Source organism: Mauremys mutica, chromosome 2, assembly GCF_020497125.1.
Source record: "Mauremys mutica isolate MM-2020 ecotype Southern chromosome 2, ASM2049712v1, whole genome shotgun sequence".
Lineage (NCBI taxonomy): Eukaryota > Metazoa > Chordata > Testudines > Geoemydidae > Mauremys > Mauremys mutica.
The window spans coordinates 42,224,833-42,252,379 of record NC_059073.1 but is presented as its reverse complement, the minus strand read 5'-3'; the positions used below and the strand labels follow the sequence as shown (position 1 = coordinate 42,252,379).

Below are 27,547 nucleotides of genomic sequence, written 5' to 3'. Positions count from 1 at the left end.
AATTGCATGGTTATAGGTGAGCCCTATAGCATAAGATAGATTATTTGTTTTTGGTTTGTTTTGCATGCCTTTTGCTATAAGTTTGGTGTAGTTTATTGGATGTTTTTAATTTTTTTTGTGTTTACGAATAGGGGGGAGATGTCCGGTTGCATCTTCCCTATGCTGCCTTGGTGGAAAATTACAGCAGCGTGGTCACAAGAACAGAGGGATGAGATAAAGTTGTTATGAGAAAGTAGGGCACTGCGGAAGATATTGTTACGGTTTAGTTAGGCAGCTGGTGTTTAGATTTGCTTTTAGTTTTGCTGTGTAATAGATTGTAGTAATGTGATGCTATGAGCTGGGAATGTTTTGCTGTGCCTTCCCTTTTTTATTATGAGAAAAGGGGGGAGGTGTGGGATTGTTTTGCATGAGAGTGTGAGAAATTGACATGCAAGTTTTTAGGATGAGGCTAGTTCTTATCTGCTGGTAGGCAGTAAACAGGATAATAAATTAGAAGGTGGTACAGAATGGCAATTATCCAATGAAGTTACAGCTGTGCTTGTGTGTACCTTATTAACCAATTAGCAACTGCTTGATTGCTTGACCTTAATTGTATATAAGAGCATGCTGGAGAGAAATAAATGACTTTGCTGAAAATCACACTGATTGTTGAGCTTTGTTCACGCACACCTGCGCTGCAACAAAGGGGTTTTCAGGAACTTCTTAAAGATAAGAGGCAAAACCATCATATACTAACTGGAGGACTGTTTTCAGACTGGCACCAGCCACTTCTTGTAGTTTGGAAGTAAGATACTTATTCAGGCTTCTGACACTGGCCTCCTGTCACTGTAGCCTGAGTCCCACAAAGAGTTTTCTTTTTGTTTTATTTAAGCAAATTTAAGACCCTCTTCTCCTTGTCTAGATCACAGAGTTTCTGTAGCTTCCTCTGTCAATATGTTCTACTGTTAACTCGAATCCAGTACAAAAGCAACAGCTGTGATGGAATATCTGAGATACTGCAGGTACTGTACACCAGTGCTTACTGGCATGCATTAAGAACACTACTGGCCATCCTAAATGAGTATCCAACTCCAGCCTGGCCATAAACCAAATGTATATTATGAAAATCCATTTCAGCCTTATTGACTTATACACAATGGCATTTGAATCTTGCCTCTTACCATTATGCTTCTCTATAAGGTAAAAGTTTAGTACTATTTCCATAGCATAAATTCTGAAGACCTTGCAATAAAATATTAATACGATATAATAAAAGGAGTAATACTACCTCTACAATTTACACATATTTTAATATTTTAAGCAGATTTCTGTTATATTATAGGCAGGCCTGGCAGCACTTTTTCAGGGGTTGCTTAAGTCTGGAGGCCTCATTCAAAGTTTGTCCATATTAGAGAAATGAAACCATTTTAAAAACAATCTGTGCAGTGTTTCCACACTAACTACACTGTTTCACTTTAAAGGTTTATCCTGCATTCATACGTGCTCTCAAGGTGTATAGAAATAGATGATTTTTAAAAAACAAATAAAAATAAATCAGATTTTTTTAATTTAAATTCAATAGTTTTTCCTTTTTAAAAATACACCTATTTAAAATTAAATTTCAAGCTATGACAATATATATCAAGGCCTAAAGTTACTATAAATCTATTAAAATTATTTAAATTAAATTTAAAAAAATTAATACTAAGCAGTACGTGCTTGCTGCCAAACTTTTAAAGTAAGTTAAACCACTGAACTAATAGAAGTCACTGGGTAAGCACCTTTTGACAGCAGTAGCCTCTTCTGCATGTGCAGAGAAACTATTTTCTTCATTTCTGAAATTCAGTTCAATGACTAGTTTAATGACCGCAGCCAATGGGAGCTTCGGGGGAGGTACCCACAGGTGAGGGCAGCTCACAGAGCCCTCTGCCCCCCCCTTCCCCAGGAGCCACAGGGACATGGTGCCAGCTGCTTCCAGGAGCGGCGCAGGGCTAGGGCAGGCAGGCAGGAAGCCTGCCCTGGCCCCGGTGCGTGCTGCTGCCACCCCAAAGCCGCTTCAGGTAAGTGGCACCAGGCCACAGCCTGCACCCCAAACCCCTCCTGCCCCCCACCGCACCCTGCCTGCACCCCAACCCCCTGCTGCACCCCACACCACACCTGCATCCCCACCTGCATCCCAACCCCGAGTCCCCTCGTACATCTCACACCCCTCCTCTGCCCCCAACCCCTTGCCCTGAGCCCCTTCCTGCACACCTCATCCCCTCCCACACCCTGCACTCCCTCCCTCACCCCAGCCCCCTGCCCCAGCCCTACATTCATGGCTCTACATGCAATTTCCCCACCCAGATGTGACCCTCGGACCAAAAACTTTGCCCAGCCCTGATCTAACTCCATGAGGTACCTCAGCACAATGTTCAGCAGATGGAGCATCTGGCCAGAACTTACATCAGTATAGCTACATCTCTCAGGGGTGTGAAAAATCCACACCCTTGAGAGACAGAGCTATACCAACCTAATCCACAGTGTAGGCAGTGCTAGGTCAACAGAAGAATTCTTCCACCAACCTATCTACCGCTTCTCAGGAAGGTTGATCACCTACACTGATGGGAAAACTCCTCCAGTAGGTATCGGTAGTGTCTACTCTGAAGCACTACAGCGGTGCAGCTGATGCAGTGCAGCTGCGGCGCTGTAGCATTTTAAGTGTAGACATACCCTGAGTTATTTCAGACCTGGGATGAGCAGCAGTAGTTGCAGAATCTCGAATGAGGAAGGAGACTTTTTTTGTTCCTCTGTGGTAAGCTAGCCTCAACACTGCAGCAGTAGACAGGGGTGTACAAACTACTCTGAGGGTATGTCTACACTACAAGAGTAGTTCGATTTAACTTAGGTCGAATTTGTGGATTCGACCTTATGAATTCGAATTTGTGTATCCACACTAAGGACACTAATTCGACTTTGTGAGTCCACACTAACGGGGCAAGCGTCGACATTGGAAGTGGTGCATTCTGGGCAGCTATCCCACAGTTCCCGCAGTCCCCGCTTCCCATTGGAATGCTGGGTAGAGCCCCCAATGCCTGCTGGGGGAAAAATGTGTCGAGGGTGGTTTTGGGTAACTGTCGTCATTCAACCGTCACTCCCGCCCTCTCTCCCTGAAAGCGCCGGCGGGAAATCTGTTACTGCACTTTTCTGGTCAGTGACAGCGCGGACACCACAGCACTGCGAGCATGGAGCCCGCTGCGATCATCGCTGCACTTATGGCAGTTGTCAACTCCTCGCACCTTATCCTCCACCTCTTCCACAGTCAGCTGCTGAGAAATTGGGCGAGGAGGCTCCGGCAGCGCGGTGAGGACATGAAGTGTCAGAGTGGCACAGACCTCTCACAAAGCACGGGATCCCGCGCCGCGGAGATCATGGTGGCAATGGGTCACGTTCATGCTATGGGACGGCGATTCTGGGCCCGGGAAACAAGCACGGACTGGTGGGACCGCATAGTGCTGCAGGTCTGGGATGAATCACAGTGGCTGCGAAACTTCAGGATGCGTAAGGGCACTTTCCTTGAACTCTGTGACTTGCTGTCCCCTGCCCTGAAGCGCCAGGACACCCGGATGCGAGCAGCCCTGACTGTGCAGAAGCGAGTGGCCATAGCCCTCTGGAAACTTGCCACGCCAGACAGCTACCGGTCAGTAGCGAACCACTTTGGCGTGGGCAAATCTACCGTGGGGGTTGCTGTGATGCAAGTAGCCCACGCAATCGTTGAGCTACTGCTCTCAAAGGTAGTGACCCTGGGAAACGTCCAGGTCGTCATAGATGTCTTCGCCGCGATGGGATTCCCAAACTGCGGTGGGGCTATAGATGGCACTCACATCCCTATCCTGGGACCGGCCCACCAGGCCAGCCAGTATATTAACAGAAAGGGCTACTTTTCAATGGTGCTGCAAGCACTGGTGGACCATAGGGGACGTTTTACCAACATCTACGTCAGGTGGCCGGGCAAGGTTCATGACGCGCGTGTGTTCAGGAACTCTGGTCTGTTTAGACGCCTGCAGGAAGGTAGTTTCTTCCCAGACCACAAAGTAAGTGTTGGGGATGTGGAGATGCCTACAGTGATCCTCGGGGACCCAGCCTACCCACTAATGCCCTGGCTCATGAAGCCCTATACAGGCGCCCTGGACAGTGACAAGGAGCTCTTCAACTACCGGCTGAGCAAGTGCAGAATGGTGGTGGAGTGTGCTTTCGGACGTCTCAAGGGGAGATGGAGGAGCTTACTCACTCGCTCGGATCTCAGCGAAACCAATATCCCCATTGTTATTACAGCTTGCTGTGTGCTCCACAATCTCTGTGAGAGCAAGGGGGAGACCTTTATGGCGGGATGGGAGGTTGAGGCAAATCGCCTGGCTGCTGATTACGCTCAGCCAGACACCCGTGCGATTAGAAGAGCCCAGCGGGAAGCGCTGTGCATCCGGGAGGCTTTGAAAGCTAGGTTCCTCAGAGAGCAAGGTAACCTATGACTGTCCAGTCTCTTTACAGAGAAGCTGAACCTGCCCCTGTTTCAGTTACTATTGACTTTTTTCAGCGGTTACATACCCCGTTCACCAGGTTTCCCCCCTTCCAACAGATGTTTAAAAATAAAGTTATTGGAACATTTTTAATTAACAAAGTTTTCTTTACTAACGAATTCTCGTTCAAGGGTTCCAACAGGGACGCAGACTGTGGTGGGTATGGTGTGCAGTGATGTACAGACCGCTTCTACACTCGAGGACTGACAGGCTCCTGCTCCTACAGCGGTCTCTGGGGGGAGGACGGTTACCGGAGGGTGTGCAGGAAGGGGTGGGTTTGCAGGAAGGGGTGAGGGGTGTGTGGGAAGGGTGAGTAGGTGTGGGGGGATGATGGCTCTGGCTGGGGCTCAGGGCATCGGAGAGGTTCATGGCTAGGGTGGAAGGGCATGGTAAGGGCAGCCTGCCTTGCCATTTGTGGATGCCAGGCGCTCGGACCCTGGGGCAACATACACCTCCCAGACTGACCTGGGGCAGCAGACACCTCGCAGAGTGACCCGGGTGCCTAGTGACTGCACTCTGTGTGTGACCTGCTGTTAATCCTGCCCCCATGTCTGTACCCTGTTAATGGTGGCTGTCCTATGCAATTAACAAACCCCTCCCCCCCACACACAAAGTCTTCTGCAAAGAAACATGACAGAAACAGTAATGAACAGCAAACTATTTTTAATACTCAACTACACAGTTGGGGGATGAAACTGGGATTTGGGATCGGGTGAGCCAGGAAGGCAAGCAATTCTCATACTTTAGGGAATGAGAGCTGTTTGGTACATGAGCGCTCTGCTGGGGTGGAGTGACAGTTTTCACGGCCCCTAGCGCCCCTCCTTCTTGTGATTTTGGGTGAGGGGGGGACAGGACTTTGTGGCGGGGGAGGGCGGTTGCAGATACAGTTCAGGGGGGCTCTCTGCTCCTGCCTGTGGTCCTGCAGAACATCCACAAGGCGCCGGAGCGTGTCCGTTTGCTCCCTCATTAGTCCAAGCAGCGTTTGAGTCGCCTGCTGGTCTTCCTGCCGCCACCTGTCCTCCCGTTCGCTGTGTGAGCGCCGCTGCTGAGAGAGGGTCTCCCTCCACTGGCTCTGCTGGGCCGCCTCGGCTCTGGAGCAGGCCATCAGTTCAGTGAACATCTCGTCCCGAGTCTTTTTCTTTCGCCGCCTAATCTGCGCCAGCCTCTGTGAGGGGGATGCCGGGGCAGTTCGGGAAAGAGCCGCAGCTGTGTGATGGGAAAAAGGAAGTGATTTCCTTCCAAAGATACATGTTTGCGAACACTGAACACAGTCTACTCAGTTTCTGTGAACAAGACCATACAGGGCACCTAATCTCATGTGCTCTCAGGACAAGTTCGAATTTTCGGCATTCGCTTTCATTGCCTGGGGTCTTGCACTGGAGATCGGACAAGCGGGGCAGGACAGCAGAATCCGTGTAGCAGCCAGGCCTGGTAAGCCGTAAACTTTAGGCTGCTTAACAGTTAATGGATAGCAGTGCCCTCCTGCTGCAGGCAATCTGGAAAGCATAAAGTCTGACCCTGTTCCAGCCCCTCGCGGCTGTCCCCGGGAAAGATCCCTGTATGCTTTTCCTCTGCAGCCTACAACACGTGGCTGTTAAACGACGGTCATTGTTATGCAAAGGAAAAGTCAAGCATTCACAATAGTAACATTAAAGTAATTCCCCTAATTAGATGCAGCAGTCGCCAAGCGAGATCACCCTGAGGCGGGTCTCCAGGAGAAACAGAGAGCGCATGCTGCGTGAATCCCTGCACAGACCAGGGCCCTATGCTGCCATGCTGGTCGAGGCAATGCTCCCACTATACCTCAGGATGGCCTGGCGCGGAAGAGTGTGCTTCCACGTAGCACCCAATAAGGCACCTCTCCCCAGGAACCTCCTGCGGAGGCTTTTCGAGTACCTCTCCGAGAGCTTCGTGGAACTGTCCCAAGAGGATTTCTGTTCGATCCCTATATGCATTGACCTTCTCTTCATATAGTTTTTATTCCTGTTTTGTTAAAAAAATAAATGTTTACATGTTTATAGCACTTACCGACTGATCCTTCCCCTGATTCGGAGTCCGGGTTAACGGCCGGGGAGGGTTGGTAGGGGATCTCTGTGAGGGTGATGAAGAGATCCTGGCTGTCGGGGAAAGCAGTTTTGTAACCGCTGTCGCCTGCCTCGTCCTCCACAAACCCTTCCTCATCTTCCCCATCGGCGAACATCGCCGAGGAACTGCCCCTCGACACTATTCCATCCTCAGAGTCCACGGTCACTGGTGGGGCAGTGGTGGCAGACCCACCGAGAATGGCATGCAATGCCTCGTAGAAGCGGCATGTCTGGGGCTGGGCTCCGGAGCTCCCGTTTGCCGCTTTGATTTTTTGGTAGCCTTGTCTCAGGTCCTCGATTTTCACGCGGCACTGCATTGCATCCCGGCTGTATCCTCTGAGTGCCATGGCTTTGGAGACCTTCTCGTAGGTCTTTGCATTCCGTTTTTTGGAGCGCAGCTCCGAAAGCACAGACTCATCGCCCCACACAGCGATCAGATCCAAGACTTCCCGGTCAGTCCATGCTGGGGCCCTCTTTCTACTCTGAGATTGTATGGACTCCTCTGCTGGAGAGCTCTGCATCGCTGCCAGTGCTGCTGAGCTCGCCACGACGTCCACACAGGAAATGAGATTCAAACTGGCCAGACAGGAAAAGGAATTCAAATTTTCCCGGGGCTTTTCCTGTATGGCTGATCAGAACATCTGAGCTCGGACTGCTGTCCAGAGCGTCAACAGAGTGGTGCAGTGTGGGATAGCTCCCGGAGCTACTAAGTTCGATTTGCATCCACACCTAGCCTAATTCGACATAGCCATGTCGAATTTAGCGCTACTCCCCTCGTCGGGGTGGAGTACCGAATTCGAACTAAAGAGCCCTCTAGGTCGAATTAAATGGCTTCCTGGTGTGGACGGGTGCGCGGTTAATTCGAATTAACGCTGCTAAATTCGAATTAAAGTCCTAGTGTAGACCAGGCCTGACTTGAGAAGACAGCCGTAAGTAAGACTTGTGAAAGCAGACTGGCCCAAATGGTTACTGACAAAGTTTGTGTTTAAAGAAAGTTCGACAGCTAGAGAGATTTTAGCCCTACCTTTGCAGAATTAGGCCTTGATCCCGCAAAAAGACAGACCCTTACACAACCAACTTAAACAAGACTCCTCACATGCATAAGGGTTCACCATCATGGATCCCATTGCAGGATCAGGACCATAATCCTTTTAAAAAACACCCCACACACACAGAGCACAAAACAATTTAAGTGAAAGTGGCACTTACAAGGAAGTAGAAATGAAAGTTAGTGTTACAAGTGAAGGCCCCCTGTTCCTGCAGCCCTAGTTAGAGAAAGCTGCCACCACAATCAGAGACTGAATTGTCCAAAGAAAAACTAGGAAGGAAAACAGCAGCTCCTCCAAAGTAATCATTGCTGCAAAAGTGCGAGTTGTATAATAGAGACTACATTTTCCCCCTCTATTTTTTAAAAATTAACGGTGATTAGTCTTGGCCTATAACAATCCTTGCCAATGCTTTGAAATGGAGGACTCAAAACTCATGTGGATTTTTCTGATTACAGAAAATTTTAACAGCACTTCAAATTAAAAAAAAAAAAAAAAACACCTGCTTTAATTATAATCGTGTCAAGTTATTTTTGTTTGACAGTGCTTGTAAACAAGTGCATATCTAAACAAATTACCTTATTATTCTCAGGATACAATTTATTACGTGAATTTTTAATATTAATTTAGAAGTATATATTTCTCTTTCAGTTGTTAATATTAAGCACATTTCGCTACAAACTTAGGGGAAATTTTGACTCTCAATGAGTACATATGCAGTGGTCGTTAAAATTTGAACTGAATACCAAGTGTAAATAGACTTTTACTAGACTTCATTTGTGCTCGTCACATTACAAGTACATTTTCAAATAGATGTTTAAAAAGGAGGCAAAAAATAAAATAAATAAATAAATATTGCTCATACCTGTCACATTGCTGCATTATAGAAATTTCTTTAATTATTTCCTGAAGATCTGACTCAACAGGGACTTGTTTAATTGCCACTACTTGTCCAGATTCCTTGTGTATTGCTTTAAACACACTACCATAAGATCTAAAAATTACAAAGAATTACAAATTAATTTTTTCTACAAAAATATTTTTTTCTTCCTCCCAGTCAGCACTATTCAAAAGATCATGCCAACCATTGTATTCATTTAGAATACTTCTTTTTTTAATATTATCTACATCAGATGCTTGTAAAATTGCAAGGGATTTCAATTTCATCATGACTGTGCCTCTGAAAAGGAAGTCCTCAGATAACGTTTACCTTCGCCAATTCATAGGATTTGGCATATTATGTCAGAATATTGATCAATGATATCTGGTACCTTACCTCCAGCAGTTGCTTATGAACTAATATAATGTTAAATGAAAGATAAATCACCATCATAACACTCTTAGCCAGTTAGGAAATGCTGTAAATTAGAAAAAACAAGGAGGGAAAGAATAAGATCCCTCCTGACCCCTTCAGGCAGTCAGCTTACATCTATGAGATTTATCCTCATCATCATTTGCATACAAATCATAATTTTTCCCATTCTACTTAAAAATCTAGCTACAGCATTTCCTGTGGCTGTAAATTTACAAAGATTCGGTATATGCTTTCTAAAATATAATTACAAAGAAAAAAGTGCTTGTGTGTTTACTTAACATGGGATCAAGAAATTGGAGAGACTGATCATTTTTTTGCAATTCCTTTCATAATTTGAATGCCTCTATCAACTTCCCTCTAAAACTTTACAAAACTAAGATTTTTCAATTTCTAAATAGCTCCTTAGATTCTTCATGAATATAATCCAAATTTCTGGATATACATACAACATTTTATTTAAAAGGAATAAGATTACAATTACATTTTTACAGTTACATTTTTCCATTTTACAATATTCTCCCAATTATAACAAGTCAGTTATGAAGACTGGAATGAAGGTTTGCAGTCTGAAACTCTAGCCTCTAGAGTGAGCTACCCAAACACATGAGCAATTGAGCATACTGCGCTTGTTTGCAAGGCTCTGTTCCTCTTACATGCTCCATAATTGTGGGCTGGCAGGGGAATAGAAATTGACAAGATTCAGTTCCATCATCAGCCTTATAGTTTACTACTTGGGCCTACGAATGTGACTTCTCTATATTCATAATGCCAGAAGATTCAATGGAATTCTACAGAATTTAGGCTTACCACAGGTTTCGTCAGCTGACAGGGAAGCAGCCCCTGTTCAATTTACAAATCCTGCAGAGCTCCTATATTCTGGTGGTGGTGAGTAGGCTTGTACCCTCCCCAACAGCATAAAGCACCTGCAGAGCTACCAATTTCCCTGGGCAGATCATAGTAAAAAATGGATCTCTTATACCACAGAGACCTTCTCTATTTCAACCTCTTTCCCTCTCTAAAAATAATAATCTACTATCTTTGCAGCTAGCCAAACTGCAAAACAACCTTACAGTATATACCAGGAGTCAGCAACCTTTCAGAAGTGGTGTGCCGAGTCTTCATTCATTCATTCATTCTAAGGTTTCGCGTGCCAGTAATACATTTTAACATTTTTAGAAGGTCTCTTTCTATAAGTCTATAATATATAACTACACTATTGTTGTATGTAAAGTAAATAAGGTTTTTAAAATGTTTAAGAAGCTTCATTTAAAATTAAATTAAAATGCAGAGCCCCCCCGGACCGGTGGCCAGCACCCAGGCAGTATGAGTGCCACTGAAAATCAGCTCGCGTGCCGCCTTCGGCACGCATGCCATAGGTTGCCTACTCCTGGTATATACCAATCCTTCAATAATAAGATACTTTGCTGTGTAATAATCACATTCTTTGTTCCACCAGTCTATATGAGCAATAAAATGATAACAGGGAAAGTAACACATACCCTACTCGGAATATATCTTTATATCACCATTCTCATCTACTTTCCAATTTGCAATTAAGTGTGGCTTGTGGCAAAGAAAATGTTCCTGACTTCACAACCACCAAAAAAATAAACTTATTTTTCTGCCTCAGTAAATGAAAGGCATGAAGGTTTGCAGTCTGAAACTCTAGCCTCTAGAAAGGCATGACAAAAATGCATGGGTAGGTTTTCAAAAAACCCACACAGGCATTTGCTGTTTAAGTACTTTAAAAAAAAGGCCCAATTTAGTTCATGCTCACTGACACTATATCACTTTTAATATCATTAATTTTAAATATTTTCCCCATGTTTCCCACCCCCCCCCCACACACACGCACACAAACAGTTTTACTCACCCTTCACCAAGCTTCTCTAAAACATCAAAGACTTCTTCAGGCTGCTTAGTTAAGCTGTCTTCACTTAGCTTTTTCAGCTTGCTAATAAAAATAATATTTTACAGTAAGTCATTTGCATATTTGACTTTAAAAGGTAAAAACCTGTAGTTCAAATAAACACGGCTATTAAATGAGAGGAGACAAAGAAATTAAGATCTTACAAAGAGAGAGGCAGGAGCACTTGTAATGAAAAACAAGCATCAGGTAGAGAGGGTTATAAAATACTGTTCATTAAAAAAATAGGAGGTGAAAAAGACAACAACTCTCCTCACCATTGAGAACGAGGGGGTGGAGGCACTGCCCTCCTTATAACTTTTAGCTTAGTGGTTAAGGTACTCACCTAGGTTCCATTCCCCCTTGCCTGAGGTGGAGTAGGAATTTGACTTGGGTCTACCCACATTGCAGGAGAGTACCCTAACCACAGGCCTATGGGATACAATGGTGTGTAGCTCTCTGAGTCTCTCCTATTTAAGAGTTAGTCAAGCAGAGATGTGACCTTAGATCTCCCTGTTACTAGGTGGGTGCCCTAACCACAAGACTATAGAGTCAATCAATCAGACTAGGGTTACCATTGGTCCGGATTATCCCTGACATGTCCTGATTTTGGGGTTTTAAATAGACGTCCAGGAGGACTTTGTAAAAATCTGAAAAGGTCCGGGATTTCCCTCCCAATGCACAGCGCGACATGGTTGATAGAACGGCCGGGTTGAGCCGCTTGCATCAGGGCCTCCAGCAGCCAGAACCCACCCACCCCCGCTCCTCCCTCCCCTGCAGCCTCAGCACCCCCAGCACCATAAGAGGGCTGGGGGGGGTTGGAGAAGGGGCAGGGGGTTCTGGGGGGCAGTCAGGGGACAGGGAGCGGGGGGGTTGGGGTGTGGAGAGGGGTCGGGGCAGTCAGGGGACAGGGAGCAGAGGGGGTTGGCTGGGACGGGAGTTCTGGGGGGGCCTATCAGAGGACAGGGGTGTGGATAGGAGTCAGGGCAGTCAGGGGACAGGTAGGGGATAGGGTCCTGGGGGGGCAGGGTCTCAGGAGGTGGCAGTCAGGGACAAGGAGAAGGGAGGCTTAGATAGGGGGTGGGGCCCCAGGGGGCGGTTAGGGGCAGGGGTCCGAGAGGGGGCAATCAGGGGACAAGGAGCAGGGGGGTTGGAGGTTTTGTGGGGGGCAGTCAGGGGGCAGGAAGTGGGAGGGAGTGGATAGGGGGCGGGGCTACACCCACCCCACCCCAGAGTGTCCTCTTTTTTGAAAGTTCAAAAATGGTAACCCTAAATCTCACACACACACACACACACACACACACACACACACACACACACACGACTATTCAAGTATTTTATACAAACTGGAGCAACTTCAATAGGAGAGACTGAGAAAAACTGACCCCAGAATAGTCCATAGCCTGGTGGGAGACATAAGCTCAAATCCCAGCTCCACAGCAGGCAGAGGAGGGAACTGAACCCAGGCCTTCCACATCCCTGATGAGTGCGTTAACACTGTGCTAAAACTTATAAGGTAGTGGATGCCATTTTGTGAATGGCACCCAAGTCCCCCACCCCAAAAAAACAAAAATGTTTGGCTGAATTCGTATCACATTTGCAATAGTTGTGTGTCGAACACACACAAATAAACTATTAAACCAAAAAAAATGTGCACAGCTCTAGTTACAAAGTCAAGCACTCAAAAGTTAGAAAATGGCAGGTATTCAGGTTGCCTATACAACCCTGATTTAGTCTTCTTGTGCGCACGCATTATGATGCAATCTTCAATTACATGATCACATACTATTTTTTTTCCACAGACCTAATTCAGTCCTTCCCAACCACCAACCTCCACTTCAGTGGTGGGCAACCTGTGGTCCACGATCTGCACGCAGTCTGTCAGGGTAATCCACTGGCGGGCCGCAAGACAGTTTGTTTATATTGACCGTCCGCAGGCATGGCCACCCGCAGCTCCCAATAGCCGTGGTTTGCCGTTCTTAGCCAATGGGAGCTGTGGGAAGCAGCTATATATATATATATATATTATATATATTAAAAAAAACATGGACTAAATGTATTTTCCCCAACACAAATTAACCATTTTTGCTGCAGTTCTCCAAAAGAGCCCAGCCTGTGGCAGATGCTCAACGTGGAAAATTTCAGCTTAATTACAGCTCATTAAGCCCTAAACAAGCAATTAGAACCTACATTTAATCAATATTACAGTTGTAAAAGAAACCCACAAAAAGAGTGGGTATCTATATACCAATGGGATATATACCACAAAGCATAGTGTGGTAGGATCACATCGTTATGCAGACATGGAATGACCAGCAGTAGCTCCAGAATTTCCATATAAGGAAACAGACCTTTATGGAGCTGTGTGAAAAGCTTGCCCTGACCCTCTGTTATCAGAACACTTAATTGAGGGAGGCCATACAGGTATAAAAGCAGGTTGCTATTGCCCTCTGGAAGCTGGCAACACCAGACTATTACAGGTGCTGCAAACCACTTTGGTGTTGGCAAGTAAACTGTTAGTGTTGTGGTAACGGAGGTTTGTGAGGGGATCACCACTGGTTTATCCTCTGGTGGTGAGCATGAGAAATGTTCCTACAATAGCTGGCTTTCAGAGAATGGAGTTCCAAAACCCATACCCAACAGTTTGACAGTCAGCAGGAACAAGCAAATGTGTCAGGCCTGGTCTACACTACACGTTTATACCGAATTTAGCAGCGTTAAACCGATTTAACCCTGCACCCGTCCACACAACGAAGCCCTTTATATCGATATAAAAGGCTCTTAAAACCTATTTCTGTACTCCTCCCCGATGAGGGGAGTAGCGCTGAAATCGGTATTGCCATGTCGGATTAGGGTTAGTGTGGCCGCAATTCGACGGTATTGGCCTCCGGGCGGTATCTCACAGTGCACCACTGTGACCGCTCTGGACAGCAATCTGAACTTGGACGCACTGGCCAGGTAGACAGGAAAAGCCCCGCGAACTTTTGAATTTCATTTCCTGTTTGCCCAGCGTGGAGCTCTGATCAGCATGGGTGGCGATGCAGTCCCAAATCCAAAATGAGCTCCAGCATGGACCGTACAGGAGATACTGGATCTGATCGCTGTATGGGGAGACAAATCTGTTCTATCAGAGCTCAGTTACAGAAGACGAAATGCCAAAGCATTTGAAAAAAATCTCCAGGCTATGATAGACAGAGGCCACAGCAGGGACTCAGCACAGTGCTGTGTGACAAGCGTAACCGAAAGCCAAAGAATCAAATGGACACTCATGGAGGGAGGGAGGGGGGACTGAGGACTCCAGCTATCCCACAGTCCCCGCAGACTCCGAAAAGCATTTGCATTCTTGGCTGAGCTCCCAATGCGTGAAGGGTCAAAAACATTTTCCTGGGTGGTTCAGAGTATATGTCATCAATTTACCCCCTTCCCCCTCCCCACCCGAAAGAAAAGGGGGAAAAAAATAGTTTCTCGCCTTTTTTAATGTCACCCTATGTCTACTGCATGCTGCCGGTAGATGGGGTGCTGCAGCGCTGAACAGCAGCATCCCCTTCCCGGTGGCAGACGGTGCAAAATCATCATCCCGTGAGTGCTCCTGGCTGGCCCCGGTGAGGTCGGCCGGGGGCGCCTAGGCAAAAATGGGAATGACTCCCGGTCATTCCCGGCAGATGGTACAAAAGGCTTGGTAACCATCCTCATCATAGCAGCTGGAGGCTGAGCTCCATCAGCCCCCCCCCCCCTTTCATGTCTAATGAAGATTCTGTACTGCCTGGACTATCATAGCAGTGGGAGGCTGCCTCCCCCTCATTTTATCTCACTAAAAAGTCAGTGTTTCTTATTCCTGCTTCTTTATTACTTCATCACACAAATGGGGGGACACTGCCACGGTAGCCCAGGAGGGTTGGGGGAGGAGGGAAGCAACGGGTGGGGTTGTTGCAGGGGCACCCCCTAGAATGGCATCATCATTTCTGCGGGATCTCTGAGGCTCTGACCCGGAGCGGCTGTGCTCTCTGGTTCTCTAGTACACTTGCCCCATATTCTAGGCAGGACTGACTCTATTTTTAGACAAAACATAAAGAAGGGAATGACCTGGGGAGTCATTCCAATTTTTGTCCATGTGCCCCCGGCCGACCTCAGCCAGCCAGGAGCACCCATGACAGCAGCAGACGGTACAAAAGGACTGATAACCGTCATCGCCAATTTCCAATTGCAGATGTGCTATAGCTGGTAACCGTCTCTTTAACCTTGCAAAGGCAAGGGGATGCTGCTGTGTAGCACTGCAGTACCGCGTCTGTCAGCAGCATCCAGCACACATACGTTGACAGTGACAAAAGGCTAAACGGGCTGCATGGCTGCCATACTATGGCATCTGCCAGGGCAGTTCAGGGGAAAAGGGCGCAAAATGATTGTCTGCTGTTGCTTTCACGGAGGAAGGATTGACTGAAGACATTTACCCAGAATTACCCACGACACTGTTTTTGCATTGGTACCTCAACCCAGAATTCCAATGGGCGGGGGAGACTGCGGGAACTATGGGATAGCTAAGAGATAGCTACCCACAGTGCAACGCTCCGGAAATCGACGCTAGCCTCGGTACATGGACGCACACCGCCGAAATAATGTGCTTAGTGTGGCCGCATGCACTCGACTTTATACAATCTGTTTTATAAAACCGGTTTACGTAAAATCGGAATAATCCCATAGTGTATACATACCCTCAGTTGCAAAGGTTACTATTCCATCATTCTGTAGGGCCTGGAGAGGCAAGTTCAGAAACACTAATGTGTGAAGTATGGGAAAGTTGCATGAATACAGTGTGCTAAAGAAATCTGGCATTGAACTTCTGAGAGAAGCAGGGACCTTATTCCCTCTTAATTACACTCAAAACAACGAGAAGTCCTTGTGGCACTTTAGAGACTAACAAATTTATTTGGGCATAAGCTTTCGTGGGCTAAAACCCACTTCATCAGATGCATGGAGTGGAAGATACAGACCACAAAAGCTTATGCCCAAATAAATTTGTTAGTCTCTGAAGTGCCACAAGGACTCCCCATTGTTTTTGCTGATACAGACTCACATAGCTACCACTCTGAAACCTCTTAATTACACTGTAATCAATGGGATCTTTGTGCCCACTGTCGTTTTAGAGGACCATGCATACCCACTCTGGCCACAGCTCATGAAATCATACCCTGACATTAGGGGCCCTAGCAAAAGAAGATTCAATTACAAGCTTAGCAGCTGCAGGATGGGGGAAGAGTGTGCATTTGACAGGCTGATGGCAAGAGGGTGCTGCCTACAAAACCATTTGTATGCCAGTGCAGCCAATGCTGTCCATATGTCTGTGGTCTGGTGCGCCCAGCACAACATCTGCAAGGTTAAAGGCAAGGGTTTTTGCATAGGCTCTGGACGCTTCTGGTTTGCAGGCCTAGTACAGGCAACCATAAGGTAGACCAATGAACCCTGTTATTGGTTGCAGTGGGGGAAGGAAGCTGCCTGTTTTCATCACTTCATTGTCTGCTTCTATTACAGAGATGTAAACTGTCTATTTGATATAGTGTAGAGGTGATTTAACCTTTAGTGTGATTTTAGGTTATATAGGCTTGGTGTGAAGTTAAGTGCCTATGTGATTGTGACATTTTGCAACTTTATTAAAAGCTTAGTACAAAACTTCCTGGATCTTCCTTCCTTTGAAAGCACCCACAAAGCGCCACATTTTCCAAAAACCAACTTAAAACAAACAAACCAACTCAAGGAAAAAGCCAGCTACCCCTTTATAAAATAACTATTACATGTTATTTTATGACATGCAATAAATATTCCACATATTGTGCAATGCAAGTGCATGACATTTGTATACAAAACATTAACCAGCACTGAATACAAAAGTTCAAAAGCAAGTATTAAAGGATGTGTTATTCTCTGGCCAAGTTCCTCCTCCTGTTCGCTCTCACCACTCCAAAAACCATGTTGCTTGCTTTGCATATGACTACACAGAGAACACCTGTGCTTCCAATTCATGGAATAGTCCATTGCCAAGCCAGCCCCAGTTTTCTAAATCCTGCACTGGCTTCAAGATATGGTAATGTGAGGAATCTGTGGCCATTAGTGCTAGCACAGCTGGGTTCCCTATGCCTCCATTCTTCCTCCAGAAATCTTTCCAGTGATCTCTATGACTGCAGCATGTTCCACTCCTGCTTTGCCTTCTGGTACGCCACGCATTCCTCATGCCTTCGCATCATATCCTCAACCATATCGTTGACAACCCACTTACATTTATCCTGCTGTTTTATGGTCCTGTCACTAGGAAACAGTTGCAGAGGCTAAGACAGAATTCAGCCAGGTGTGATTACAGCAGCAGCATTGTATTGTTTTAAGTTAAGTTATTAAATAACAACAAAAAGTATCCTAAAACCTGCCTCAGTCATCACTTAAATAATACACATGCTAGAAATGGAAGGTACAGATTCCTAGCTGATCTAGGAAGAGAGCAACCAGACTGCAAAAGTTTGATGAAGGTGACAACTGACTACAACAAGGGGAAACTTAAGAATTGGCTGCTGAGAGGTAGCAGCATGCAGCTGCAACACGCAATTCCCTCACCAGTCCTATTAGTTATGGGAAATTCTGATATAAAAAAAATGTATATAGCAATTTGAAGTGTGTATGGAAGCCATAGGGACTAGTATAATAAAAGAGGAGCAAAAGAATCGCTCTATTTGATAGTGGTTGGTGTTCTAGTATTGGATATATACAATGTATTCCATATGGAGGATGTGAAGAAAAAAAAAATTAAGTATGGAGGATCATTGGGACCTTATGGAAAATATGTCACCTATGACATTTTCCTGGATAAAAACCAAAAAAGGAGAGGAGAAGAGACAGGAGTTTAAATTTTAACATTAAAAAAAACAGTGTTATGAATATAGAACATTAAGCGACCCTTTTATTAAAAGCCAAGCAATCTTGGAATGTAACAGTTCAAAAAAAGACACATTAAAGGCTACTCAGAGGCATGGATCCAACACTTGAAAAGGCAATTTTCATATATGCCAAGTGGCAGAATAAAAGCAGAAATGCAGAATAAAAAGGCTCTAGAGGGACAGGCAACAGGACTAAAACCCAGAGTTAAACAGCCTTCCAAGCAGAATAGTGGGGGCAAAAAATGTAACCTTGTTTCGAGACAGAGCATGTTAAGTTTATGGAGGGGACAGTATGATGAGGCTGCCTACAACAGCATATGGCCCATCCACAACTGCTATTAGCGAATATCTCTAATGGCCAAAAATGAGGAGGGCTCTGAATTACTAATAGGTGTCTGGCTAATGTGTCTAACTGATCACCATATTTGGGGTCAGCAAGGAATTTTCCCTCAGATCAGACTGGCAGAGACCTGTTGGGGGTTGTCACATTCTTCTGCAGTGTAGGGCAGGAGTCACTTCCTGGTTTGAACTAAAGTAAATGATGGATTCTATGTAACTTGCAGTCTTTAAATCAAGTTGAGGACTTCAGCCAGAAATTATGGGCCTATTAAAGGAACTGGTGGGTGAGATTGTGTCCTGAGATGTACAGGAAGTTACATTAGATGATCATGATGGTCCCTTCTGGCCTTAAAGTTTATGAGTCTAAGGGTATGGCTACACTGGCGATTTGCAGCGCTGGAAAGCCTCTACCAGCGCTGCAATTAGTAAGTGGCCACACCTGCAGGGCACTTCCAGCGCTGCAACTCCCTGGCTGCAGCGCTGGCCGTATACCTCACTCGGCATGGGGAATAAGGATTCCAGCGCTGGTGCTGCAGCGCTGGTCATCAAGTGTGGCCACACACCAGCGCTGTGATTGGCCTCCAGGGTATAAGGTGTATCCCAGAATGCTTTTATAAATTACTCTCTTTGTTTTGTTATGCAGCCTCTCTTTGTTTTGTTGTGAACGAGCTCCGATCGGAGCTCCAAACAGAGCTCCTGTTTGCTGTGATCATCTGTACCTGGCTGTAAACAATCAAATGAGAGGCAGGGAGAGTGAATGAAACAGAACCGATCGGAGCTCCGTTGAACTGCTAATCTAAAACAAACACTGATCACAGCAAACACCACAGGGAGTGAGTGAAACAGCGGGAGGGGGGGGGGGAGGTCCGTGTTGGAGGCAGGCTGTATGCAATTAAGAGTTAAGACTAAGGGCTCATGAACATTTTGTGATTTTTCCAATCCAGGAAGCTAACACACAACAGTGTTGGCTCCAAAAATCCACTCTATCTTCCCCGCTCCCTGTCACAGTACACCACCCTCCACCCCCCTCTTTTGAAAAGCACGTTGTTGCACTTGAAGGCTGGGATAGCTGCCCATAATGCAGCACTCCCAACAGCGCTGCTAATACTGCAAATGTGGCCACACACCAGCGCTGGTAGCTGTGAGTGTGGCCACACACCAGCGCTGCTCCTACGCAGCTGGATGACCAGCGCTGCAAACTACCAGTGCTGCAAACCGTAAGTGTAGCCATACCCTAAGTAAGAAAGAAGTTCAAAGAGCAAAAGGGCAAAGTGGAAAAGCCACACATCAAAAATATGTCAGTGATATAGCAACTGGCACAAGTATAAGAAGAGTCCGGCATTGTGGAGGGATGGTGTATAAATTGTAATAAAGCCCAAGCAATTTGCAAAGGTGGGTGCAGACAAGACTCAGGATAAGTGTCTGAGTTGAAGGCAAAGTAAAAGAGAAGGATAGGCGCTGTTCATGAACACAAAGGAAGAAAATGCCTACAAACTCAAAGACCAACTAATGCAAATTTGTACAAATGGCTAACAAACCAGACACAGCAACACATGTGAATCTCTACTTTCTCTGAACCACTCTTTCAGTTTCTTAAAGATTAAGACGTCAAAGGTGAAACTGAAATCCTGTAGTAAGGAACATATTCTGTTCCTAAGCAAGTGTGAAATGTCACAGATATACTAAAACAAAACAAGAATGTGTGTGTTAGAATACCAGGGTTGGAAGGGACCTCAGGAGGTTATCTAGTCCAACCCCCTGCTCAAAGCAGGACCAATCTCCAGACAGATTTTTACCCCAGTTCCCTAAATGGCCCCCTCAAGAATTGAGCTCACAAGCCTAGGTTTAGCAGGCCAATGCTCAAACCACCAAGCTATCCAACCCCCAAACAACAAAAAGCAGTCAGTCTTTGACTTCCATGGGTGAGGTGCTTGGCCTCATCAAGAAGGTACATGTCAGAGTCGGAATAAATATGAAAACAAGCTTGAACCAGATATGAATAGGCTAAATGCATCCTATAATCATGTGTCCACAGAATGGAAGATTCTCTCAGCCTGTTATACTTGTCATCTGTAGTGTCTCCACAAGCCTTAAGAGAGAGAGTTAGTTACACACATTACTCTCCCCTAAACCAGAGAAAGAGCTGCCAAAAATAACAGATGGCATCCACAAAACAGAAGAAGAGTTAATAGACTGGGTCAACTCATTAGTATTTGAAGACAGAAAAGAGGGGCTCTGAACAATAAAGGAATATTCACTCTTGCCTAGAAATGAAATGGTTGGTGAAATGGCAGAAGCCAATTCTTCAAATCAGATGCTTTTGCAGTATTTTGTCAGATTCCTCTAGGCAAAGGGAGCACCAAGATTTGCACTTTCAGTATACCATTTGACAGATACTGCTTCTTGATATAGCACTCATAAATGTGTTCCATAACAAAAGTATTTCATCATAAGTGCCAGGTCTTTCAGGAGACCACAAAAGTGTACACTGATGGCAGTTTGAAGTAGCACCACTACTGGACATCAGGAATCATTGTAAAAAGTTCTGAACAATGTAATAAGAAACAACCTTCAACTGAATAGAGTCAAATGTCAGTTTCAAACAACTGAAATTACCTACATTACTTAGGACAGAACTTGATCCTAAGGGAATAGTGTCTCATAATTCCAAGTTTCAAGGAACTTGGAACATCAGGACATCCAAATAACAAAAAAGGAATTCACATATTGAACTAGGTCAGTAAGTTATTTGGGGATGAACTCACTTAAGAAAACTCCTTCACAAAGATGCTTAATAGGCATGAATGCCAGAGAACGAAAAAGTGTCCAAAGATTTAATTATCATTAGTATCAGTTCTGCAATTCTTTAGCCCTCTGAAGAGGATCATGGTCCTCAGCGATGTTTCAACATGAAGGCTGGAAGCTGTATTACTACAGAAACATTGGACTAAATGGTTGCCTGTAACATATGCAGCGAAAGCTGTGATAAAGTGTCTGCACAAACTGAAAGAGATACTAGGCCTTGCATACTTCTGCACAAAGTTCCACAACTTTTCCTATGGTATAAGCTGAAACTGGCCATTCAGTGCAATACAAAAGGAAAAGCTTGAGCTCTGGTGAACACTGTCTTGGACAAGGAAGACGTCAAGCCACAGATTGTAAGAGTATTGGTTCCTGGTGCAGCTTCAAAGTTTTTGTTTCTAGACTCAGACAGGCAATGTGGATTGGTGGGAGAGGATTGCTCTGCAGACCAGGGATGATCAGCAGTGGCCAATGAATTTCAGAATGGAGAAAGAAACCTTTCTGGAGATATGTGCTGAAATCGGACCTAGAGCAGCAGTGTACCAACATGCAGTGCCCCGTAACCATCTGGAAGTCACCCCAAATACTACCGGTCTGCTGCAAACCAATTCAGCAAGGAGAAAGCAACCGTTGGGGCCATTCTCACACGGATGTATAAGGCCATGGCAAAGGTACTGTTGCACTGGGTTATAAAGCTTGGCCATGCTTAGGAGATTATAGATGGCTTTGCACACATGGAATTCCCAAACTATATTGGAGCAATTGATGGGACCCAGGTGCCTGTTATTTGGCTAAGCCTTGTATCCCCAAATCAGAGCTCAGAATTCATAAACAGGAAAGGGTATTTCTCCATAGCGTTCCAGGGGATTGCCAACTACCAGAGCAAATTTACACTTAAATGCTAGGTGGTCTGAAAGGATCCACAGTGCTAGGATGTTTTGGAACTCAGCTCTTTTTTAAATGAATGGAGGAAGTACTGTTTGCCCCCAGGAACACTATGGACAATAGTAGTATGGACATTGCTACAATTATCCTGGGAGATTCAGCTTACCCTCTGATGACCTGTGAATGTCTTCATTAACCCAGGCCATTGAGAAAGAAGGGAGGAACAGTTTAACTAGCACCTCATTAGTTGCAGAATGACAGAGTGTGCATTTAGCTTTCTGAAAGGGAGATGGCGCTATTTGTGGAATAGCTTGAAAGCAGCAGAAAACAAAAGTCCCAAAGACTGTAGCAGCCTATGGTATTTTGTACAATATTTGAGAGTGAGGGAGAAAGCATTATAGGTGCAGGGGAGGCTGAGGTGCAGAGACTTGTTCAGTGGTTTGAACAGCCAGCAAGGCACCCAATACAAAACACACACAGCCAGGGCAATATTGTCAGGGGTACCTATTGCTTTTATTTTGAGGCTCAGGCCTGAAACTGCAGCTGCATTTCCAGCTGTTAACTTCCACCCCTGCCCCCACCCCATGGGATTGCTCTGCAGTTCTGTGTTGTTTATGGGCAGAAGTGCAACACTGTGGCAATCCCTACTGTATCTTGCTTTTGACAGCATTTGTTTGTAAGCCCTTAAGAATTAGTGCAACCAATGATTTTCTGTGTAAAATGAACTGTCAACTCTCTTTGAATGAAATTAAGAGTTTTAATTATTAAACAAAAATGCACAAACAAAAATGAAAAAACAGCTTTTAATTATGAAAAGAAACAAACTACAAAGAACCTTTTCATTAAACTAGCTGTAAAATGAAACAGCAAAATCCAACAGTGCAGGGCAGGGCCCAACACAAAGAGTTGTGGGGGGAGCTCCTCATCACAGGCAAGCAGGTCTTAGCGCTGCCTTTTCTGGTTTGTCAGACTTCCGCGATGGACTGCTGTAGCTCAAAGTTATCAAGGGCAATAGAGGGCTCAAGAGAGCTGGGGATCCAGGTGCACTGTTCTTGGTGCCCTGAGCTGGGGGCTAGAGATGAATGGCCTCTGGGAGCAGTGTTCTGAGGGTACAGTGGGGAGCAGAAGTTGTTGCTCCCAGTAGTCCACATTGTCCAGAGGCTGCATAACATGGGTGTGTGCTGTTTTGCAGTAGTGCATTGCCTGCTGCCTTAACAGTAACATTTGCTGCAAAGGGGCATTTTGGCTTTGCATTGCCTCCAAGAGTTGCCTCTGCATTCCCTTTTCTTTTTCTGTACTGTTTTGGGCCATGGCAATGCTGTTCCTGGAAACTGCAATGCTGTCCTGCACCAGTCTCCCTAAAAAGCTTATCAGATTCCTTCTCAGTCCTCAGATACTGCCTCTGCCAGTCCAGATTTTTCAAGTTAGGGGGGAGGGAGAGACTAATGAGGACTGTGGACATTTCATCATGAATCTTCTTGTTTTCTCCCCCTCAGGTTTGCCAGCCACTCAACCACTGATAAGGGCTCTGTCCTAGTGGGTCAGGCGAGTGCAAGTGTTGTAACTAATTTATTAAAAAGTGACAAGAAGTTTTGTTCATATTCTAGGAAGGGGAAGCTTTAAAAAAAAAAAAAAATCTAGCTACCCAAGATTCTTTGCAGTCCTGGGGAAGCCTCAGAGATGGTAAGTGGCATGTGCACTGGCCTTAGGGCAAAGGGCAGACCAGCAAAATTCATTGTGACGCTAATCACCAAGATGATCCAGCAAGCCTTACTGCAGGAGTGCAAGGAAGTACTGAGCTATACCAGTGGGAAAGCTGTGCAGCTAGTCCTCATAATTAAGGCTACGATTTAATCATGGGTATTTTTAGTAAAAAAAAAGTCACAGACAGGTCACAGGCAATAACCAAAAAATCATGGCCAGTGACCTGCCCATGACTTTTACTAAAAATATCCCTAACTAAATCTTACCTGCTTCGGGGAGAGGGGGGCAGTGCTCGAGTTGTGGGGGGTGGCCTGTGGCGCTGCTGCTGCTCCCAGACTGTTGCTGCAGAGCAGCGCCTAGGACCAATTGCCTGGGGCTGCCGGACCAGCAGCCAGTGCAGCTGTGGAAGTCACAGAGGTCCTGGAAAGTCACGGACTCTGTGACTTCTGTGAAAGATTCACAGCCTTACTCATAATCTTCCAACAAGAAAAAATTCCCAGCCTTAGAGTTTGCTTTATCTCACCTGCAGACGCATTGAAAAAGAAGAGAATGATTTATTGGGTTCTGCAATGACTGCCCTAAGCATTCATCATTACCAGTCTAAGGGTATGGCTACACTTACAAATCTGCAGCGCTGGTAGTTGCAACGCTGGTTGTCCAGCTGTGCAGGGCCAGCGCTGGTGTGTGGCCACACTCACAGCTACCAGCGCTGGTGTGTGGCCGCATTTGCAGCGCTGTTGGGAGTGATGCATTATGGGCAGCTATCCCAGCATTCAAGTGGCAGCAACGGTGCTTTTCAAAAGGGGGGGGGGGGCGTAGTGTGACAGGGAGCGGGGGAGAGAGAGAGAGTGGATTTTTGGAGCCAACACTGTGTGTTTAGCTTCCTGACTTGAAAAATCAGAACATGTTCCCGATCCCTTACCCTTAACTCTTAACTGCAAACAGCCTGCAGCCAACACGACTCCCTTTCTCCCCTCTGCCCCCGCTGTTTCTGTCAAGCAAACACTCACTCCCTGCCTGCCTCATTATCTCATTTGACTGTTCACAGATTGATCACAGCAAACAGGAGCTGTGTTTGTAGATAAACAGCTCCGGGATCAACGGATCAACCGAGCTACGGAGCTCGGCGTTCACAACAAAACAAAGAGAGGCTGCATAACAAAACAAAGAGAGTAATTTATAAAAGCATTCTGGGATACATCCTTATACCCTGGAGGCCAATCACAGCGCTGGTGTGTGGCCACACTTGATGACCAGCGCTGCAGCACCAGCGCTGGAATCCTTATTCCCCATGCTGAGTGAGGTGTACGGCCAGCGCTGCAGCCAGGGAGTTGCAGCGCTGGAAGTGCCCTGCAGGTGTGGCCACTTACTAATTGCAGCGCTGGTGGAGGCTTTCCAGCGCTGCAACTCGCCAGTGTAGCCATACCCTAAGAATGCATGTTACAGGAGAGCTGTACTCTTTACATAAGAATGGCCATGCTGGGTCAGACCATAGCCCAGTATCCGGGCTTCTGATAGTGACTCATGACAGCTGCTTCAGAGGGAACAAACAGAACAGGGCAATTATTGAGTGATCCATCCCGTCGCCCAGGTCCAGCTTCCAGCAATCAGAGGCTATGGGATACCCAGATCATGGGGTTGTGTCCCTGACCATCTTGGCTAATAGCCATTGAGGGACCTAACCTCCATGAACTTATCTAATTCTTTTTAAACCCAATTATACTTTTGGCCTTCACAACGACTCTGGGCAAGGAATCCAGAGGTTGGCTGTGTTATGCGAAATAGTATTTCCTTTTGTTTTAAACCTGCTGCCTATTAATTTCAGCCAGTGACCCCTAATTCTTGTGTAATGTAGAGAAAGTGAATAAGGAAGTGTCATTCACCCCTTCGCACCAGTCAGGATTTTATAGACTTCTATCATATCCCCCCTTAGTCTCTTTTCCAAGATGAACAGTTCCAGTCTTTTTAATCTTGCCTCATATGGAAGCTGTTCCATATCCCAATCATTTTTTGGTGCCCTACTCTGTACTTTTTCCAATTCTAATACATCTTTTTTGAGATGGGGCACACAGAACAGCACACAGTATTCAAGGTGTGAGTGTACCATGGATTTATATAGCAGCATTATGACAGTTTCTGTATTATCTATCCCTTACCTAATAGTTCCTAACACTCCGTTGGCTTTGACTGCCGCTGCACACTCACAAGATGTTTTCAGAGAACTGTTCACAGTCACTTCAAGATCTCGGAGTGGTAACAGCTAAATTTAGACCCTATCATTTTGTATGTATAGTCAGGATTACTTTTTCCAATGTGCATTACTTTGCACTTATCAACACTGAATTTCATCTGCCATTTTATCAGAGGGGTAGCCATGTTTGCCGCTTTTACAGATCCAGACTAAGAGTTCTGTGGCACCTTATAGACTAACAAATGTATTGGAGCATGAGCTTTTGTGGGTACGAAGTGGGTATTCACCCACGAAAGCTCATGCTCCAATACGTTTGTTAGTCTATAAGGTGCCACAGAACTCTTTGCCGCATCTGCCATTTTGTTGCCCGGTCACCCAGTTTTGTGACATCCTTTTGTAATTCTCTGCAGTCTGCTTTGGACTTCACTATCTTAAGCAATTTTGTATCATCTGCAAACTTTGCAACTTCACTGTTTACCCCTTTTTCCAGATAATTTAGGAATACACCTCTACCTCGATATAATGCAACCCGATATAACACAAATTCGGATATAACACGGTAAAGCAGTGCTCGGGAGGGGGCTGCGCACTCCAGTGGATCAAAGCAAGTTCGATATAACACGGTTTCACCTATAACATGGTAAGATTTTTTGGCTCCCGAGGACAGTGTTATATCGAGGTAGAGGTGTACGTTGAATAGCAATGGTCCCAGTACAGAGCCCCACCTATTTACTTCTCTCCACTATGACAACTGACCATTTATTCATATCCTTTATTTCCTATTTTTAAAATAGCTACTGATCCATGACTGAACATTCTCTTATCCCATAACTGTTTAATTTGGTTAATAGCCTTTGACAAGGTCCCTCAAAGACTTTCTGAAAGTCCAAGTACACTATGTCGATTGAATCTCCCTTGTCCACACGTTTGTTGACTGCACCACTACCAAAGAATTCTAATAGTATATAGGTATATCATAATAGGTATGATTTCCTTTTAAAAAAGCCACGTTGACTCTATCCTAACAAATCACATTCACCTATATGTTTGATAACTCTGTTCTTTATTATAGTTTCAACCAACTATTACTGAAGTTCGGCTTACTGGCCTGTAATAGCCAGGACTGCCTCTGGAGCTTTAAAATAAATAAATAAATGTGTTACAATAGCTTTGTGTCAGTCACCTGGTTTAGAGGCTGATTTAAGTGATAGGTTACATACCCCAGCTGTTAGATATGAAGTTTCATATCAGAGTTCCTTCAGAACTCTTGGGTGAATCCCATCTGGTCCTGGTGACTTAATACTGTTTAATTTATCAATTTGTTCCAAAAACCTCTATTTGCACCTCAATCAGAGAGTTCCTCAGATTTGTCACCTTAAAAAAAAAAAAATGGTTCAGGTCTGGAAATCTCCCTCACATGACCTGCAATCAAGACAGATACAAAGAACACATTTAGGGCTTGTCTATGCTGGCACTTTGCAGCGCTGCAACTTTCTCTCTCTGGAGTGTGAAAAAACACCCCTGAGCGCTGGGAGCTATTCCCAGCACTATGCTACGACTACAGAGGCCACATTAAAGCGATGCCGCAGCATCGCTTTAACATTGCCAGTGAAGACATGCCCTGAGAACCACTGCTAGAGACATTTTGCTTTGTAGCAGAACCAGAAGACAGATGAAACATCTAAAAACAATGACTGAGACCCATTTATACTGTAATATTAAAATATAAGATAAATTGACTAGTCTAATTTACTAGAAGTGGGCAAATAGTGCGTGGAGTGTTTAAGCCATGTGAACTACAAAAGAACTTTGTATTTCACACA

The 27,547-nt window shown here is 45.4% G+C and overlaps 1 protein-coding gene across 1 annotated transcript in view; it reads right to left on the bottom strand.

Moving 5' to 3' along the window:
• STK3 (serine/threonine kinase 3) overlaps positions 1-27,547 on the bottom strand; it is a 280,535-nt gene that overhangs the window by 245,216 nt on the left and 7,772 nt on the right. Inside the window, exons 2-3 of the mRNA XM_045006079.1 lie at positions 10,854-10,934; positions 8,531-8,659 (exon numbers count right to left, since the gene is read on the bottom strand). Of these exons, the coding sequence (XP_044862014.1) occupies positions 8,531-8,659; positions 10,854-10,934 (210 nt within the window). The remainder of the gene's footprint in view (positions 1-8,530; positions 8,660-10,853; positions 10,935-27,547) is intronic.